General features: G+C 39.3%; 2 protein-coding genes across 6 annotated transcripts in view; one reads left to right on the top strand and one right to left on the bottom strand.

The window, feature by feature from the left end:
* LOC311303559 (uncharacterized protein) overlaps positions 1 to 19,160 on the bottom strand; it is a 79,339-nt gene that overhangs the window by 22,473 nt on the left and 37,706 nt on the right. The gene's annotated exons all lie outside the window — the stretch shown is intronic.
* LOC311304188 (protein NLRC3-like) overlaps positions 1 to 19,160 on the top strand; it is a 31,723-nt gene that overhangs the window by 8,273 nt on the left and 4,290 nt on the right. For all 4 annotated transcript variants that reach the window (XM_084431064.1, XM_084431065.1, XM_084431067.1 and 1 more), the window contains 7 exons: positions 241 to 366; positions 691 to 804; positions 1,065 to 1,160; positions 1,371 to 3,086; positions 4,765 to 4,836; positions 6,030 to 6,203; positions 17,625 to 17,795. In XM_084431064.1, coding sequence (XP_084287190.1) covers positions 241 to 366; positions 691 to 804; positions 1,065 to 1,160; positions 1,371 to 3,086; positions 4,765 to 4,836; positions 6,030 to 6,203; positions 17,625 to 17,795 — 2,469 coding nt within the window. The remainder of the gene's footprint in view (positions 1 to 240; positions 367 to 690; positions 805 to 1,064; positions 1,161 to 1,370; positions 3,087 to 4,764; positions 4,837 to 6,029; positions 6,204 to 17,624; positions 17,796 to 19,160) is intronic.

Below are 19,160 nucleotides of genomic sequence, written 5' to 3'. Positions count from 1 at the left end.
ACTAGCAATGACATCAAGCAAATGTAAGCTGAGATTTCTTCTACCTTTGTATAATGGAGAAGGTGTAAAATTGAGTGGATTTTTCTAACCGCTGGTTCATATTTGTTGAAAGCTTCACAGTGTTCAGAACAGAGATGTTTCACAGCAAGAGTACTGTTACTTCCTAGTGTTTCCTAAGACAGAAGATTTCTGTAAAAGTGCACAACATTTATAAGTCTGGATGCTTTTTATTTTACTTAGTTTTGAAACCAGTCCAGTCCAGCAGAAGAGATCAAACCCAGAGTCCAGCTGTGTGTCTATGAAGAGTAACCAGTCTATGGAGAAGCCAATAATGTTTAAGAGTGGAGACAAACGGCCTGATCTCAGGTATATCATTTCTATAAAAGATGTGCTTATAGTATGACACTTTTGAATTTAGTAAATTAATTTATCAAAGTCAGTTAGTCTAATGCTAGCAATGACATCAAGCAAATGTAAGCTGAGATTTCTTCTACCTTTATATAATGGAGAAGGTGTAAAATTGAGTGGATTTTTCTAACTGCTGGTTCAAATTTGTTGAAAGCTTCACAGTGTTCAGAACAGAGATGTTTAACAGCAAGAGTACTGTTACTTCCTAGTGTTTCCTAAGACAGAAGATTCCTGTAAAAGTGCACAACATTTATAAGTCTGGATGCTTTTTATTTTACTTAGTTCAGTCCAGCAGAAGAGCTCAAACCCAGAGTCCAGCTGTGTGTCTATGAAGAGTAACCAGTCTATGGAGAAGCCAATAATGTTTAAGAGTGGAGACAAACGGCCTGATCTCAGGTATATCATTTCTATAAAAGTTATGCCTATAGTATTTGATTTTTATGAAATAGTTAATATATTTCATATGTGTAATGAGTTACAATCCTGTAAGTTTCATTCTATTAATGATCATCATTGTGCTCTTGTGTAAAGCTCTATGTATTGTATTGTTAATACATTCACACACTGTAGAAGCTGTTGGTCTGTTACTCAGTTGATGATACAATTACATCAATATCAGTGTGTCTGATTCTTTACCCTCTTCATTCTGATTTAAGGTCAAATCTTCCATCCAGACCAGTTAAAAACAAAACTGTGTCCAAGCCTGTGATTCAACCACAAGACTTTAATGAAAGCATGTGTCCTGGTTTCAGGTAAAATGCAGGACTTTTTGCTGTTGTTGTTTAATTTTAGGTGCTACAATTCACATCACACATCACTCAAACACATGATTAATGATTGAAACTTTTCAGAAACCTAATGATGTTCTTTGTCCCTTAATGCAGCAAACATAAAAATGTTTTAATTTATGGCTATTTACTTCTCTAATTTAATAACTGTAATGTTGTATTTTAATCTTACAGCCATGACTCTAAACCTGCTGAAGTCCTCAACACATTGAGATCAAATCTGAGAAGGAAGTTTGAGTGTTTGTATGAGGGAATATCAAAGCAGGGAAACCCAACACTCCTGAACGAGATCTACACAGAGCTCTACATCACAGAGAGTGGAAGTGGAGAGATCAATAATGAGCATGAGGTGAGACAGATTGAGACACAGTCCAGGAGAGCAGAAACAGAGGACACACCGATCAAATGCAGTGGCATCTTTAGACCTTTACCTGGACAAGACAAACCCATCAGAACTGTGCTGACAAAGGGAGTCGCTGGCATTGGGAAAACAGTGTCTGTGCAGAAGTTCATCCTGGACTGGGCTGAAGGGAAAGAGAATCAGGACGTCCAGCTCATATTTCCACTCGCTTTTAGAGAGCTCAACTTGATGAAGGACAAAACACTCAGTCTTTCAGATCTTCTTCATGTCTTTTTCCCTGAAACCAAAGAAATGGAAATATCCCGTGGTGAATATAAAGTGTTGTTCATCTTTGATGGTCTGGATGAGTGTCGTCTGTCTCTGAACTTTAAGAGCGAAGTGAAACTGTGTAATATATCTGAATCAGCCTCAGTGGACGAGCTGCTGACGAACCTCATTGTGGGGAATCTGCTTCCCTCTGCTCTCATCTGGATCACCTCCAGACCAGCAGCAGCGGATCTCGTCCCCTCTGAGTGTGTCCATCGAGTGACAGAGGTACGAGGCTTCAGTGACACACAGAAGGAGGAATACTTCAGGAAGAGAATCAGTGATAAGCGTCTGGCCGACAGGATCATCTCACACCTGAAGTCCTCAAGGAGCCTCTTTATTATGTGCCACATCCCAGTGTTCTGCTGGATCTCAGCCACTGTTCTAGAGGAGATGTTGAGTGAAGCAGAGAGAGAAGAGATTCCCAAGACTCTCACTCAGATGTACACACACTTCCTGCTCATTCAGACCAACATCAAACATGAGAAGGACTATGAGAAGAAACTGAAAGGTGAAGACATGATTGTCAAACTGGGGAAACTGGCTTATCGGCAGCTTTTGAAAGGCAACCTGATCTTCTATGAGGAAGACCTGAGCGAGTGTGGCATTGATGAGACAGAAGCATCAGTTTACTCAGGATTGTGCACTCAGATCTTCAGAGAGGAGTTGGGCTTGTATCAGGGGAAAGTCTTCTGCTTTGTTCATCTGAGCATTCAGGAACATCTAGCCGCTCTATATGTGCATCTCTCCTTTATCAACAATAACATCAATGTGTTTGACCAGATTACCAAACCAACTAAAGTTTCTCTATCTGATCTCCATCAGAGAGCTGTGGATGAGGCTTTACACAGTAAAAATGGGCATCTGGACCTTTTTCTTCGTTTCCTTCTGGGTCTGTCAGTGGAGTCTAATCAGAGTCTCTTACAAAAACTAAAGACACAAACAGCAAATAGCTCTCACAACAATAAGAGAACAGTTGACTATATTAAAGAAAAGATCAGTGAGAATCCCTCTCCAGATAAATACATCAATCTGTTTCACTGTCTGAATGAACTGGGTGATCTTTCTCTAGTGAACGAAGCTGAACCTCATATAAGCAGAGGATTACGTGATGTGAAACTCTCCTCGTCTCAGTGGTCAGCTTTAGTGTTTGTGTTGTTGTCCTCAGAGGAGACACTGCAGAAGTTTTACCTGAGCAGCTTAATTGGAGCCAGAAATATTAAGTAAGTAACTCTGAGTGCAATCATTACAGTCTAAAACATTATGAACAAAGAGAAACTCAGAGATCAGGATTTATTTCTGGGAAATTGTATATAATTTGCGGGTGTTTCTCATACCGTGGCTGTGTCCTAGTAAGGCTGCATATCTCGACTGACCGTGGGGCGGGAACGTGTGACGTAGCCATGCACACTTACTAGACCATCTCATTCTAGTGTTTAATGCTGAGGACTCGAGTCTACAAGCCTCAGAAGGAACCGTCTAACTGCAAGCGGATCCTCCTGATGATGAAAATAACGTCACGTGGACGGCCAAAGTAAACTTGATAAAACAGTTAATTGCCTTGATGCCGTTCCTGGTGGCCGTTTAGCTCAGTGGCGTAGCGGACGGGCACGCAGCGCATATTCAATTATTGTTATTATTAGGCTACCTTTATCATCAAATCAATATTACAGTTCATTTGCCTCGCAATGATTTCATAGCGCATCACTGCATAATTGACGCGCTGTGAGGATAAAAGATTAGATTAGCTTACTTCTGTCACGTGATGGGTTGTAGAAAAGGAGCGAGGACTCAAGTGCGAAGAAGTGAACATTTATTAATGATAAAAAACAATGCTGACTACAAACGAAAACTCCCCGTGGGGGAAAAACAAGGCAGGTAACAGGATAAACAGGTCTTGGCAGGGAACATGGACAACGAACCAGCACAGGACTGTAAACACAGGGATACTAAATAGGGAAGCAAACAAAAGAGGGTAACGAGGAAGGCAGGTGGGGCAAATAAACCAATAATCAGATAACAAGATGGGAGGGGCTAGACAATTGACAGGAGAGCACATGGCTTGTCATGTGTTTCCTTGTGCCATGCGCGCTCCTGTCAACTGTCTAGTTTTTAGGTTTATCATCAAATTATTATTTTTAATTATTTAACCAATAATTAAATTATTGGTTTATCATGGCACAAGGAAACACATGACAAGCCATGTGCTCACAACAAACATGACAATAACACAAGCACATGACAAACCGGGAATGTCAGACAACTTCTCATTTCAAAGACAACTAGTTGAATACAAAACACTTCTTGATTCATGAAAATACGCATTTTTTCACTATGGGGCATAAGAGAAGTATTAAGAAAATAAATTAGATTAATGTCTCATCATCATTTTTCTTTATCACCAGTTGCTTGCAAAATGATGGACAATGATTCACATTTTCTCCGCATCATTTCCTGTGACAATAAAACTAAGTAAATTATTAAATAAACAAGTAGGTAAATAAACAAGTAACAAGCAAACAAACTTGTGTGCTTAATTTCTACGAATAATTTGCTGATGCAGGTACAAAAATACTTTTATAAGCTTTTATAATTTTATATAACCATAGCAACGGACAGGACAAAAAATCTGATATGTCAAAATAGTGTTGAAGTGTAAATGCAGACTAATTGACCTGTCACAGCAACATTAACAAGAAAAAGAAAAAACAAATCTGTGTTGGTTGAATATGATTAGTTGCTTCTACAGTTATAGATACTAAAACAACTTTCTCACATGTCCTTTATAAAGCAGTGTTTAAGTAAATTTTTTTAGGAAAGTATAATGTATTATTTACTTATGATATGAATTATTATTGTTAGCATGAATACTTAACTTATTTATTTTTTATTTTCAATTAGTGTCACACAAAACACTGGAGATGAAGTTCTTCAGAAGCTGCTGCCTGTCATTACAGCAACTAGATCTGCTTGGTAAGTAACACTGAGAACAAGCATCATTGTTAAAACATTTTAACAGTTCTCACTTAAACATTATAAATGAATGGTTTAACAAAAAATATTAGTCACATTTCAGCTTTTAAACCCTCCACCTATGTGACCTGATTTGTGATCTACTTAACCCTTTATATATATATATATATATATATATATATATATATATATATATATATATATATATATATATATATATGTGTGTGTGTGTGTGTGTGTGTGTGTATGTGTGTGTGAGAAATCTATTTTTAAATATATGTAAGGGATAATGAAGAGCGAAATGGTTGTTATTCGGGGTCCTGATCAGCCTGTCGGGGTTGTATTCGCTATAACAACCGCCTCGCTCTACATTATCCCGCTTATTACATGGCTACCTACCAAATAAATCAATAATTTGACACAAAATATTGATTTAAAAAGGAGTTTATTGATTTAAAAACGATTGTATTGCTTCCGCTAAAGAAAATAGTCTGTTCCGTCTCTACGGTTAGAATCCTGCGCGTCCATGGCAATGCTCTGTTTTTCATGGCAATGTTGTGTTATACTTATCAGCGAAATAACAGACCGCATTCTACATTAGAATTCAACCAAGCCATGTAATAAGCATTTATAATGTATATAAACATTTATATTTAATGTATTCAATGTATTCCATTTTATCAGTTTTATCTTTCTCCCTCAAGTTCAAGTCTCAAGTTCAAGTCTTTATTTTGCCAGAACGACCCACATCGCCTGGAATTCATTTTGGTGAATTGGCTCACACAAGACAATGCAACATAACATATACAATAAAAACATGAAATCTAAACAGAGAACAAATACTTAGATTACTGCTAATAAATAGTAATAAAACTAAGCAGACAAAGTGCTAGTGCGTTTAGTGACCCTAAGAAGAAGGAGGGCATAGCTGTGTCTGTATAAGTAAAGTAGATAGAGATTGTTGTTGTGAGTTGAGAGCCCTCACAGCCTGCGGGTAAGTGCTATTAGAAAGAGACACATAGAGACATAATCTCTTAGAATAATAGTTAAACTTACTGATATATTGAATTAATTGTTTAAAAAAGAGATTTTGCACAAATTATAAGATTATAATAATTTAATTATAATATAAGAAGATATAAGATTTCTGTTTTGATCTGAGAGAGTGAAGAGTGTGTCATTGTTCTCTACAGGTTGAATGATTGTGGTGTGACAGATGAAGGTTGTGTTGCTTTGGCTTCAGCTCTGAGATCAACCCCCTCACACCTGAGAGAACTGCATCTGTCTGAGAATAAACTAGGAGACTCAGGAGTGAAGCTGTTCTCTGCTGGACTGGAGAATCCTCACTGTAAACTGGAGGTACTTGGGTAAGATCATATGTGACTCTCACATGAAACTCACTGTGAATTCATAAAGTATCATCAAAATGGAATAAATTGCAGGGAAATAACTATTTAATTAATTACAAGCAAAGCTATTAAAACAACATGATCAAATTCATCAAATTATGTTTACGTCTGTTCATATGATGTAATGTAAGAATTAATATTTTTAAAGCGTTTGCTCTATTTCTCCTGCCGCTGTGAGTTCATGTGTGTTTGATCTGTAAATGCTTGAACACATGAGCTGCTCCTCATTAAGGTGATTCTGCAGGGCTGATAGTCACACTGAAAAACACACTTTGACATTGTGATATACATTTTACACCCTTAACTTTAAACACACTCAATCTCAGCACAGTCAGGATTAACACAGTCCATTCATTGTAATTTCCGGAGAAAACTGGATACTGTATAGATTTTTCTCCAGGTTTAAAATCTACATCATGTCAATGTCACAGATTATGACATGGAGAAACACTATAGTGCATCGATGACATGTCAGTGTCTGTATTATTAATGAGACTGCGTTTTCTTATGCTATGAGAAGACATTTCTCTTATTCATGACAGCACATGGTGTTTTTCTGTGTCAGACGCTTCAAACTGTAAAATCAGGCAGTAGTTTAGAGAGGTGTTCCTGGGTCGCAAGTGTGTGTGTCTATAGTGCAAGAGTTGAGGGTAATAATAATAATAATAATAATAAGTTTTATTTATATAGCGCCTTTCCAGAGCTCAAGGACGCTTTACAATAAACAAACAACAATAAAGGCAGTTGACAAAGACAGCAGACAGGACAACAGTAGGCAGTTGAGTACAGTAAGTGAAAAATTTGGTAGATGGGGCGGCAACCAGCAGAATACAAACAGATATAACTGAGAAAAAAAAAAAAAAAAAAAAAAAAATTATTGGAAAATTAAGAATTATAACATTCAGAAAATAGGTGAGTTTTGAGCATGGATTTGAATTCAGAGATAGTGTTAACAGAACAGAGTGATCGGGGGAGAGAGTTCCACATTTTGGGCGCAACAACACTGAATGATCTGCCCCCCATTGAAGCAAGGCGATGCCGAGGGACGACGAGAAGGCTGGAATCAGCGGATCGTAAAGAGCGAGTCGGGGTGTAGGGGAGAAGCAGGTTACAGAGATAGGGGGGCGCCAGGCCGTGCAGAGACTTAAAAGTGAGAAGGAGAATTTTGAATTTGATACGGTAAGCCACAGGAAGCCAGTGAAGATCATGCAGAATTGGGGAAATATGTGCAGAACGCTTGGTGTGGGTGAGTAGTCTGGCAGCAGAGTTTTGAATGTATTGTAATTTGGAAATGGAGCTAGCTGATAGGCCAATGAAAAGTGCATTGCAGTAATCGAGACGTGAGGTGACAAATGCATGGATGACAGTTTCAGCATCTGAGATACTGATAAAGGGACGGAGCTGAGCGATACGACGTAGATGAAAGAATGCCAATTTAGTGATAGAATTAATGTGAGAGTGAAAAGATAGAGAGGAATCAAAAATTACACCAAGATTTTTAATAGTACTAGATGGTTTGATAAGAGAGCCAGCGATCTCACAGGTGAAGTTGGTGGGAATTTTATTATTGAGTGACGGAGGTCCAGTGAAAATAATCTCAGTTTTGTCCATGTTAAGTTTTAGAAAATTTGAATGAAGCCAATCTTTTATTTCATGTACACAAGCAGAGATTTTGTCAGTTGTGAGAGATAAAGTCGATGTACAGGCAGTATATAATTGAATGTCGTCAGCGTAAAAATGATAATTAAAACCATGACGGCGGAGGATCTGACCAAGAGGTATTATATAGATTATGAATAATAATGGCCCAAGAACGGATCCCTGAGGGACACCTTGCTTCAGGGGGACAGTAGGTGAGCGAAAATTCTGAAGTGAAATGTAGAATAGTCTGTCAGAGAGATAGGAGGAAAACCAGGAAAGAGCAGCACCAGAAATACCCACATCCGAAAGGCGCGAAATGAGTAGTTGATGGGAGACGGTATCGAAGGCAGAGCTGAGGTCAAGCAGCAGGAGCATAGACAGAGAACCAGAGTCACCAGAGAGAAGCAGATCATTCAGTACCTTAACTAGTGCAGTTTCAGTACTATGCAAAGGGCGAAAACCAGATCAAAAAGATTATTTTCAACTAGAAAAGACTGAAGCTGGGAGGCAACAGTACTTTCTAGTAATTTAGCTATGAAGGGGAGATTTGAAATGGGACGATAATTAGATAAAACTGAGGGATCAAGGTTGGGTTTCTTGAGAACAGGGGTAACAGCTGCAGTTTTGAGTGACAGAGGAAATGAAGCAGAGGTAAGAGATGCATTGATGAAGTGAGAGATAGGTGCAGAAATAACTGAATGGCAACGTTTCAGAAGAGTAGTAGGAGCAGGGTCAAGATGACAAGATGAAGGGTTGGATTTCAAGATTAACTCAGAGACAGAAGAAGGAGTAGACAGAGAAAAGAAAGACAGGGATTGACCAGGTTGATTCGGCACATAACTAATGTTAGTAGCATCATTAAAGAGGCACTGGTTTACGGCATCTGTCTTTTCTAGCAAATAGGTCAAGAATGAAGTGCAAAGTTCATCAGAAGCTAGAGCAACATGAGATGGAGGTTTGGTAAGTTTATTTATTGTGTTAAATAATGCTTTTGGCCTGTTGCTTGATTTGTTAATTGTAGCAGATACAAAACTGGAACGAGCCAGGTTCAGGGCCGATTTGTACTTTTTGATATGTTCAGTAAATGCCAAATGGTGAACAGTCAGGCCAGTTCTCCTGTAGTAACGCTCAAGCCGTCTACCAGTGGCCTTTAAGATACGGAGCTCAGGAGTGTACCAAGGAGACGAATGTGTGGAAGGGACACTTCTGGTCTTGACAGGAGCATGCTTATCTAAGATATCCGAGATTATGGAGTTATAGTTAGATAGTATCAGTGAGGGTGAAGAGATATCAAAGACATCAGAGAGATTAGAAGAGGAAACGGAGGTACAAAATAATGCAGTATCAACAGCTTTCAGATTGCGGTAAGATATGACAGTTGTAGAACAATTCTTAAGCATAGGCAGGCTGAGGCTAAAATCAAGGAATTTATGATCAGAAATACCAGTGTCAGTAGAAGTGATGGAAGAGATATTGGCCCTTGATGTACAAATCAAATCAAGGGTATGACCACGCGTATGAGTTGGAAAATTAACATGCTGAATTAGATTAAAACATTCAAAGATAGAAAGTAACTGGTTGGTGTTAGAGCAAACAGCATCAACATGAATATTAAAGTCACCAAGCAGTAGAATGGGAAATGACAATGAGCAGGCAAGGGTCAACAGTTCACTGAGTTCAGAAAAGAAGTTAGACAGGACCTTAGGAGGTCGATAGAGCAAAATAATTATGAGAGAGTCAGCCTTCAAAACCATGTACTCAAATGTATTGGTGTCATGAAAGTCAAGTTGCTTGATTCGGAGGTTATCACGATGGATGATAGCGAGACCACCCCCTTTACCATGGGGTCGCGGTCTGGACAGATAATTATATCCATCTGGCGTAAGTAGATTTAACTGTAGAAAATCTTCAGGAACTTGCCAAGTTTCAGTGAGAAGAAAAATGTCAAGGTTATTGTCAGTGATCATTTCATTGAGATAAGGGGCCTTGTCCGAAATTGATCGACAGTTCAAAAGTGCAAAGTGATGATGTGAGGGATTCAAATTAGGTGTATGTTGCTGATCGCTATCAGTGAGATAGATCAGAGAACGCTGAATGGTGGGACCGGCAGGCAGTTGTCTAGGCATGGAAGATAGTCTATTGTTGGTCCAGATGCAAGGAGGAGCGTCAGGCTTTGAACAAAAGGAACTCAAGAGTGTGCGCCGCGAACGGTGTATGTATCTTGGGCGACGGAGAATCCCTAGTGTCTGACAGTATTCATACGTCACCGAATCAAGACGCGGGCGGCAGTTAAAGGCCCTCAGTTGTGATGTAGAATATTCAATATCCATCACAGATGTAAGACAAAAAATAATGCAGAGGAAAAAAGAAAAAAATGTTTTTGCACAAGGCATGTTGATGCTGAGAAAGTGAAAGCCCAATCACAAGCAAAACCACGTTAGCCAAACCTGAACGTCACTTCACCAAAACAGCTGACTAAATAGGAGGCAACGCACCCAGATAGTAAGCAGTAAACAAACAGCGCAACCGACAGAGAGAGCGGTAACTCACCCATCCGAGGAGCCGAGTGTGGTAGGGATGTAACAGGGAAGAAAGCTCGCAGCAGCCCGATGGCAGACTTATCAACAGTTCAGTTCAGAGTTAAACAGTGAAAAAATGGAGTAATCCAACCAGGCGCGAAACAGCTGCACAGACACGCACAGTATTCTCAACGTCTTGCAGACAGCAGAGGTGGTCAGTGCAGTGACAACAGTCCAAGCCAGGGAGCAATAGTGAGAAACGGAGTAATCAACACAGAGTTCCGATGAAAAAAAAATATATATATATCCGAACCAGACAAACAGTACAAACAATCCAGGATTCGAAGCGGCAGCACAAACGCGCACAGCGTACTCGACCCGGAAACCGGAAGTCAAGACCCGGAAACCGGAAGCATTGATCTTCTCTCTCTGTGTGTGTGCGTTTGTGAAAGAGGGTGTTGCATGCTTCCCCCCGTGATGCTGTCAGGCCGAGACTCGCTGCGGGCGTTTGGTTGGCCAGAAACTACCGAAACAATCCAACTGTGTGTGTGTGTAACAAGCGTTTTTTCTGAGGAGAGCTACGAGAATTTCTATCTTCTCTGTCACTGCGCTTGTCTGTCATCTGCGCTCTATCTTCTGCGCTCCTGCTTCTGTGCACCTGCGCTCTATATGCGCTCTATCTTTCTATCTTCTCTGTCACCTGCGCTCACTTTCTCCCACCAATCTTTCCTCTGCCGTGTCATCTTCTCTTCCCTCACCCTCACAATTCTCATCTCTGGATGTGAATATCGCAACGGATACCTTATGCTCCACTCTAACCTCTTCTCTAGACAATATCTGCCCTCTCTCCTCCAGGCCAGCACGCGCTACTCCCTCTAACCCCTGGTTGTCTGAGGTTCTTCGTGAACACCGGACCGAACTCAAGGCAGCGGAGAAGAAATGGCGCAAATCAAGACACATCTGACCTGAGTATGTATAAATCTCTCCTCTCTTCCTTTTCTGTGGATGTTCATGCTGCAAAATCTTCCTACTTCCACAACAAGATCAACAGCTCCTCCAACACACGATCACTCTTCAAGACATTCAACTCTCTCCTTTGTCCACCTCCACCTCCACCTCCACCCGCCTCCTCTTTATCTGCTGACGATTTTGCTAACTTCTTCACCAACAAAACAACATCTATCAGCAGTCAATTCTCAGCTCCACACACACAGGAACCCAGACCAACCCTTTCCACAGCCAATAACCCTCTCTCCTGCTTCTCTCCGCTAACCGAGGAAGAAGTATCTACACTTCTCCACTCCAGTCATCCTACCACCTGCCCTCTAGACCCCATCCCCTCACACCTTCTACAAGCCATCTCTCCCACACTTCTGCCAGCACTCACACACATCATCAACTCATCCCTCCATACTGGCACTTTCCCTTCTGCATTCAAGCAGGCTCGGGTAACTCCATTGCTGAAAAAATCAACACTAAACACATCATCTGTAGAGAATTACAGACCTATCTCTCTCCTACCATTCATTGCGAAAACACTTGAAAGAGCTGTTTTCAACCAAGTAACATCCTTCCTGTCTCTGAACAACCAGTTGGATGTCAACCAATCTGGCTTCAAGAAAGGGCATTCAACTGAGACTGCATTACTGTCAGTCACAGAAGCCCTACGGATCGCAAAAGCTGCTTCCAAATCCTCACTTCTCATTCTCCTGGACCTGTCTGCTGCCTTCGATGCTGAATCATCAGATCCTTCTGTCCAGCCTCTCATCACTGGGCATCACAGGAACTTCACTCCACTGGTTTGAGTCCTATCTCACAGGTAGGTCCTTCAGGGTCACAGTTTGGTCCCCTCCTCTTTTCCGTCTACACCACATCACTGGGACACATCATACAGGCACATGGTTTCTCCTACCACTGCTATGCTGATGACACACAGCTCTTCCTCTCATTTCAACCGGATGATCCCACAGTAGCTGCATGGGTCTCAAGCTGTCTGGCGGACATCTCGACATGGATGAAGGAACATCACCTGCAGCTCAACCTGGCAAAGACTGAGCTTCTCGTCCTCCCTGCCAATCCCTCTCTACAGCACGACTTCACTATCCAGCTAGATTTATCATCAATCAACCCATCAAGGTCGGTCAGAAATCTGGGGGTAACATTTGATGACCAGCTGACCTTCACAGACCACATTTCAAAGACAGCTCAATCATGCAGGTTTGCACAACATCAGGAAGATCAGGCCTTTCCTAACTGAGCATGCAACACAACTCCTCGTCCAGGCCCTGGTCATCTCTAGGCTTGACTACTGCAATGCTCTTCTGGCCGGACGTCCATCATGTGCAACTAAACCTCTACAGATGATCCAGAACGCTGCAGCTCGTCTTGTCTTCAATTAGCCCAAAAGGGCCCACGTCACTCCTCTGTTCATCTCTCTGCACTGGCTACCTCTCGCTGCTCGCATCAAGTTCAAGGCATTGACGCTTGCTTACAGATCTATCACTGGCTTAGCTCCCTCCTACTTTCACTCACTCCTACAAATCTACATCCCTGCCAGAAGCCTACGATCGGTCAACGAGCGACGTCTCGTGGTTCCATCACAGAAAGCCACAAAATCACTTTCCAGAACATTCTCATTCACAGTTCCATGCTGGTGGAACGCTCTCCCCACCCTCATCCGGAACGCAGAATCCCTGACAACATTCAAAAGACAGCTGAAAACCCATCTCTTCCATGAGCACTTAACCTCATAAAATCCTTTTCCTTTAAATCCTCGCTTATCGGGCTGATGCTACTCTGAATAATGCCTGAACTTCGTATTTTGAGCACTTCTTGCGTTGTTTTTGCCTCTTCACTATGACTCGCTTAACTTAGTCCTAATTTGTAAGTCGCTTTGGACAAAAGTGTCTGCTAAATGACTAAATGTAAATGTCACTATCCATCTTTATTGTCAGTGTCCTGAAGGTACGTTGATTTGTGATCTACGCAAACGGTTTTTATGACATTTGTATGAGAAAATTCTTATCATATATATATGCATTTATAGTGAATGTATATAAACATTTATACTGTTAAAGTGAAAATACAGATTGTGTTCAATGATCTGGTAGGAATTGAACTGTCAGCTCTAAAATCCTCCAGTTTCCCCCTGATATGTAGTGAGAGCCGGCATGGGCAGATCACAGTTGCTCGTCCCTCTCTCTCTCTCCTCTGTCTTGCTCTGCCACACACACTCCCTCTCTTCTTCTCACAGCCGCACACACACATTTAAGAGGATTTTTCAGAATGATTGTGAGGTAGATTAGACTGAAAGAGGGGGGTTTTCATGACTCTTTTTTTTGTTCATTACATTAACCATTTACATTACATTTTCTATATTTTTATGTGATATATAGTTTAAATTTGCTATATCAGCTTTTATATAATCACTGAAAAAAATGCATCTCATCTCATCTCGTTATTACGACATAATCGAGTGGAAAAAATGTGCTAAAATTCGCTTTATCAGCAATGCACCACCACCATACAAACTGCCTTGAGATCAGGCTGAAATATTAGTCTGAGACTTCTGAATACATAATACAAATACATAAATAGGCTGTTTAAAGTTATTCTAGTTGTGGTTAAGAATCAGAATGGACACACTGGAATGTAGAAGCTAAAAACTGCTGTGTAATGCCACAAAGGACACACAAAAAATCTGTAGTGTACATGTATGACCACTTTCAAAAAATAAAAGCTTTGACATGACCATTTTGTCGTATTTTTGTGTTAATTGAATTAAACTAAAACCTTTTTATTTCTATTTATTTGATGTTTTGTTGGGAAAATAAATATTAGACAGAATCCTCTAAAAAGGCTGAAATATATTTCACTTAAATATTACAGATTAAAAAATGAAAGAAAACGCGCTGAGTTTCAGTTTATTGTGGCATGCTCCAAAGATCTATAAAGTAAAGAGACATTCCGTTTGTTTTCGTTATTTTACTAAATCTGAATATCTTTTGTAAATTCATGAATTATGTCTTGCTTTTATCTGTATGACCATAAATGACGGAGTAAGAGTTTACTCTCTTGGAAGGAAAAAATCCAGTGGTCACACTGCCGCCTCATGAGTGCACACACAAAAATCTTGAATTGCTAACTTGATATCGCAGCCTGTTCATTATTAAAATAAAATAGTCAACCAAACATATAAAATGTTACAGGGCTAATTTGAATAGTGTGTAATATAATCTGTGACGTTTAGCGTGACGGCTTCACTGTGCTGTTATATGGGAAAGATGATATTTTATGTCAATAATGCCAAGTACAAAGCTTAGCCTACATATTAGGCCTAATGCTGGGTTCACACCAAACGCGAATAGAGCATCTGGCGCGAGTGATTTCCATGTCAATGTAAAGACGAGTTTACACCGTACTAAAGGCACTCGTTACTAAAGATTTTAAGAACTATGTAAAAACTCCATAGTAACCATCTGTAACAACTACCAACCACCTAGTAACACCATAGTACCACCAAAAATACCATAGCAACCGCCTGAACACCCTAGCAACCATATAGAAACGCTCTAGTAACACTCAAAATACCCTAGCAACCACCCAGAACACCTTAGCAACTGCCTAGCAATGCCCTAGCAACCACCTAGAACACCTTAGCAACTGCCTAGCAATGCCCTAGCAACCACCCAGAATACCCTAGCGAACGCCTAGCAACACCATAACAACCACCCAGAACACCTTAGCAACCGCCCAGCAACCACCCAGAACACCCTAGTAATGCCCTAGTAACCACCTGAACAACATGAATAAGCCATATCTCAGCACCAGAAAATCGTACAGACATGTTTGTTGGCTCATATGCAATCATGTCAATTTAGTTTTATTTAAATAAAAAAAACCTGTTTCTTGCCTTGAATATATATATCCATAGAAGCTGGCATGGCATTAAAATAATAAAAGAAAAGATAGATAGATATTATTATTATTAGTAGTAGTAGTAGTAGTAGTAGTAGTAGTAGTATTATAGCCCAAATATTGTTATTATTATTATAAACTAGGCTACAAAAAAAAAGTAAAACAAAATAACGTTATTAATCTGTATTTTTTCTAATCAAACTGGTTTCGGAATGTTACAACAGAACAGTTCTGGGAACAGAAACGTTAACATAGGCAACTGATTCTGCTCTGAGTTTCATGAGGGAATGACAATAGTCCGGGGTGGAGTGCCCTCTGGTGGTAATGACGGGCACTCTCACTGGTGATCGTGACATGCTCTGAGTGAACCGGTGGATTTTTTTTTTTTTTTTAATCCCTGGCAAAAAATATAATACAGATTGTACTTTTAAGTGGCCAATGAACGAACCATATTAAAATATCAGTATTATTTGGCAGAGGTTTCTGCTACTTAAACTGTATAAAATAAATTAGTGAGTGATTTATAATAAAGAGCATAACATGTCTGAACAGGTCATGTCTGTGGCAAAGACAGACATTAAAATGCAATGTAATTTTATGTTAGACTTACATAAGTCACATTTTCATCATTGTGTCCTTGCAAAAGATCTTTTATAGGTTATTTAAATGTCAAAGAAATGCATTAAATTCTCAGTGTAAATAATTCCACCATGTGGAAACTAGGGTTGCTAAAATGGGACGGGATATTTGCACATATAAGTTCACTAAAAAGCTATTATAACACTCTTTTATGCTACAAACGCCCATGACATGCATGTAAAAACCATTGATAACTGAATCATTAATATTTTATTTCTATTTGAGCTGTTAACATAAACAACATAGTCTACTACTTAATGCGTTTCTCACACGTTTATGAGCTTGGTCGCTCGCTGTCAATACGCACCAGAGAGAGGTTAACACATCTTTGCATTTTATTGGCTTCAGGACACGTTATAACGTATAACGTGAGAAAGAAACAGCATTGCCCCCTACTGGTAACGTACGTCATGTGCCAGAGAACTTCACTAAGGGCCGAATCGCCGAATCCCTTTCCCCGTGATTCGCATTCTTAATGGCCACATCTGTACAACTACTGATTTAAAAAATTTATTAATAAATGTTGAAATGAACATCAACTAAGATTAATAAATGTTGTAGAAGAATCTTTCATGGTTCGTTCATGTTAACTAATGTAGTTATCTAAAGTGTAACAAATGAAACCTTATTGTAGTGTTGACTAATAATCCATCTCTGTGAGTCCATGTAATGCATCTAAACATTGAAGAAAGCACTCTTATTAGAACTCCATTACTTGCAGCTGCTCTATCCATATTTTGGTGAGTCCTTCTGTTACGATGCGGCTGAGACAAGAAGGAAGCAGGATCCAAATGCAGCTTTGTTTATTAAATAGACTCCAGACTTTACAAACTCAGAATAGGGAACAGAACAACCAACATCAGCGTTAAATAAAACCAAGAACTCACAATGACTGAACTAAAACACAGGGCTTATATACAAGGGCAAACAAGCTAAACAAGATAACAAGGGGGCGTGGTTAATCTGAAAGACCTGGGGAGACTAATAGACATAATAGGGAACTGCTGAACATGAAAAGACAGGGGAACACAGACTGACATCACAACAACGACACTCATAGATAATGACACATTTCATCCTCTGTTGGAACAAAAGTGGCTAACTTCTGTCAACCTTGACTATAAGCAAGGACAAAACTAAAGCAATTTAATTTGAATCAATATTTATTCTGAAACAAAAAAAAATCTATTAAAATCGTGATCCAAAAAATTACGATAGTTTGGTGAGTTGATTTTTTTTTTCTCCCAGTCCTAACACACACAAGTTCCTTAAAATGTTTACAAATAGATTAATTACACAAACACACACACACACATTGGGTTTCCATGTTTTATGGTGATTTTCCATAGAAATAATGATTTTTATACTGTACAAACTGTAATCAATCCCCTAATCCTAACTGATGTAATTCAACAACTTGAACTAATGAATCAGACAAAAGGAATCGCCGGTGCAGCACAGATGTCTACTGATTAAAATATTTATTTAAGGTGCATAACAATGAATGACTAACGTTTCGATGTAAAGTTACATCTTCATCAGAGTCCTTGGAACTAATGAATATTTGTATTTATTTAATATTGACAGCATTATGTTATTTATTTTTTAAGTGGTCATGTTTATCTCTGGATATAGGCTTAATGTGTGTCATTGTTCTCTACAGGCTGGAGGATTGTGGTGTGACAGATGAAGGTTGTGTTGCTCTGGCTTCAGCTCTGAGATCAAATCCATCACACCTGAAAGAACTGATTCTGTCTGATAATAAACTAGGAGACTCAGGAGTGAAGCTGCTCTCTGCTGGACTGAAGACTCACTGTAAACTGGAGACACTGTGGTAAGATCATCTCTACCATAAAGACTCGGAGTGAATAAGGATTAATATGTACAGTAGATAGTGTATACAATATATCCTTGGCGTAAGCTCCATCCGGTGGTTCAGCGACAGATTCCTGCTTGATCCGTCAGATCCGACATTTTGTTGGATTGATGGACCCCATTGACTTCCATAGTATTTTAAGTCAATGGAGTCCATCAACTGTTTGGTTACTGACATTTTTCAAAATATCATCTTTTGTGTTCAGCAGAAAAAAGAAATTCATACAGGTTTGAAACAACTTGAGGGTAGGGCTGGGCGATATGGCCAAAAAGAAATATCACGATAATTTTTTTTATATCAGTCAATATCGATAATTATCACAATAAAAGGAAAATCTTTATTTCTTTCAAGTTTAAAGGCAGATTTTTGCTCCTAAGTGAAAGTTGTAGAAACCAGAGCATTAACTGTGGTTTTAAACTACTCTTTATTTGTCAGAACATATCATGACAAACACTTGCCAAACAGGAGAACATTTCACAAATCTGAGGTAGAACATTCAAACATTTGTCATTTTTCCTTAACAAAATAAATATCTTTATTGGACAATTTCTTAGTTTCTGCATGTGCTAATTTTTATTTGGTAAAATATAATATTCTGACTGTGAGCTTAATTAAAATTAACCATTGGTCATCCAGTATCATGTATTTAGATCATGACAACCACAGATGAAACCAGGCATACCCTGTAGCACCTCACTATCATGGCAAAATTTAACTTTATGGTTTCTATGGTATTTGTATGAAAAACAGTAGCCTAAATACATTATTAATTACTGTGATTATATTCCATTAGTCATTTAATACATTGTCTACATTAATAATATAATACAATTCAATATGTATATCCCACATTTAATGGTGCAGTTAATATTACTAGGCTAACGTTACAGTAAATCCATGGTAAATGATGGGAATTTGTAGACGGAAAAGCCTTCTGACTGTATCGTTGCGCACAGTGTTTCTCCTGTTTGTCAGCGCTGTTTCATCTGCCTTTAAACTGGTTTAAATCACTGAGACATTTGTGTTCTTCGCTGAACTCAAGCTCTTCTCACTGGATCTTGTGACGAGAGCGATCAGAGTAAACGCATCTGCTCTAGTGAGCTCGCGCTGCCGTTTGGACTTTGACCCGAGCGGATAAATGGTTCGTGTGGCGCGCGGTTCAAATGAGTTTAGTTCCGCTTTTGGCGCATAAACATTATCGAACATTTATCGAATTCTTGATATCGTTTTATCGAGAAAAATAATATTGCGATAATTATCGTTATCGTTTTATCGCCCAGCCCTACTTGAGGGTGAGTAAATGATGACAGAATTTTCATTTTT

The sequence above is a fragment of the Rutilus rutilus genome, assembly GCF_951802725.1.
Source record: "Rutilus rutilus genome assembly, chromosome: 14".
Taxonomy (NCBI): Eukaryota; Metazoa; Chordata; class Actinopteri; order Cypriniformes; family Leuciscidae; genus Rutilus; species Rutilus rutilus.
This window is presented reverse-complemented; position numbering and strand designations above follow the sequence as displayed.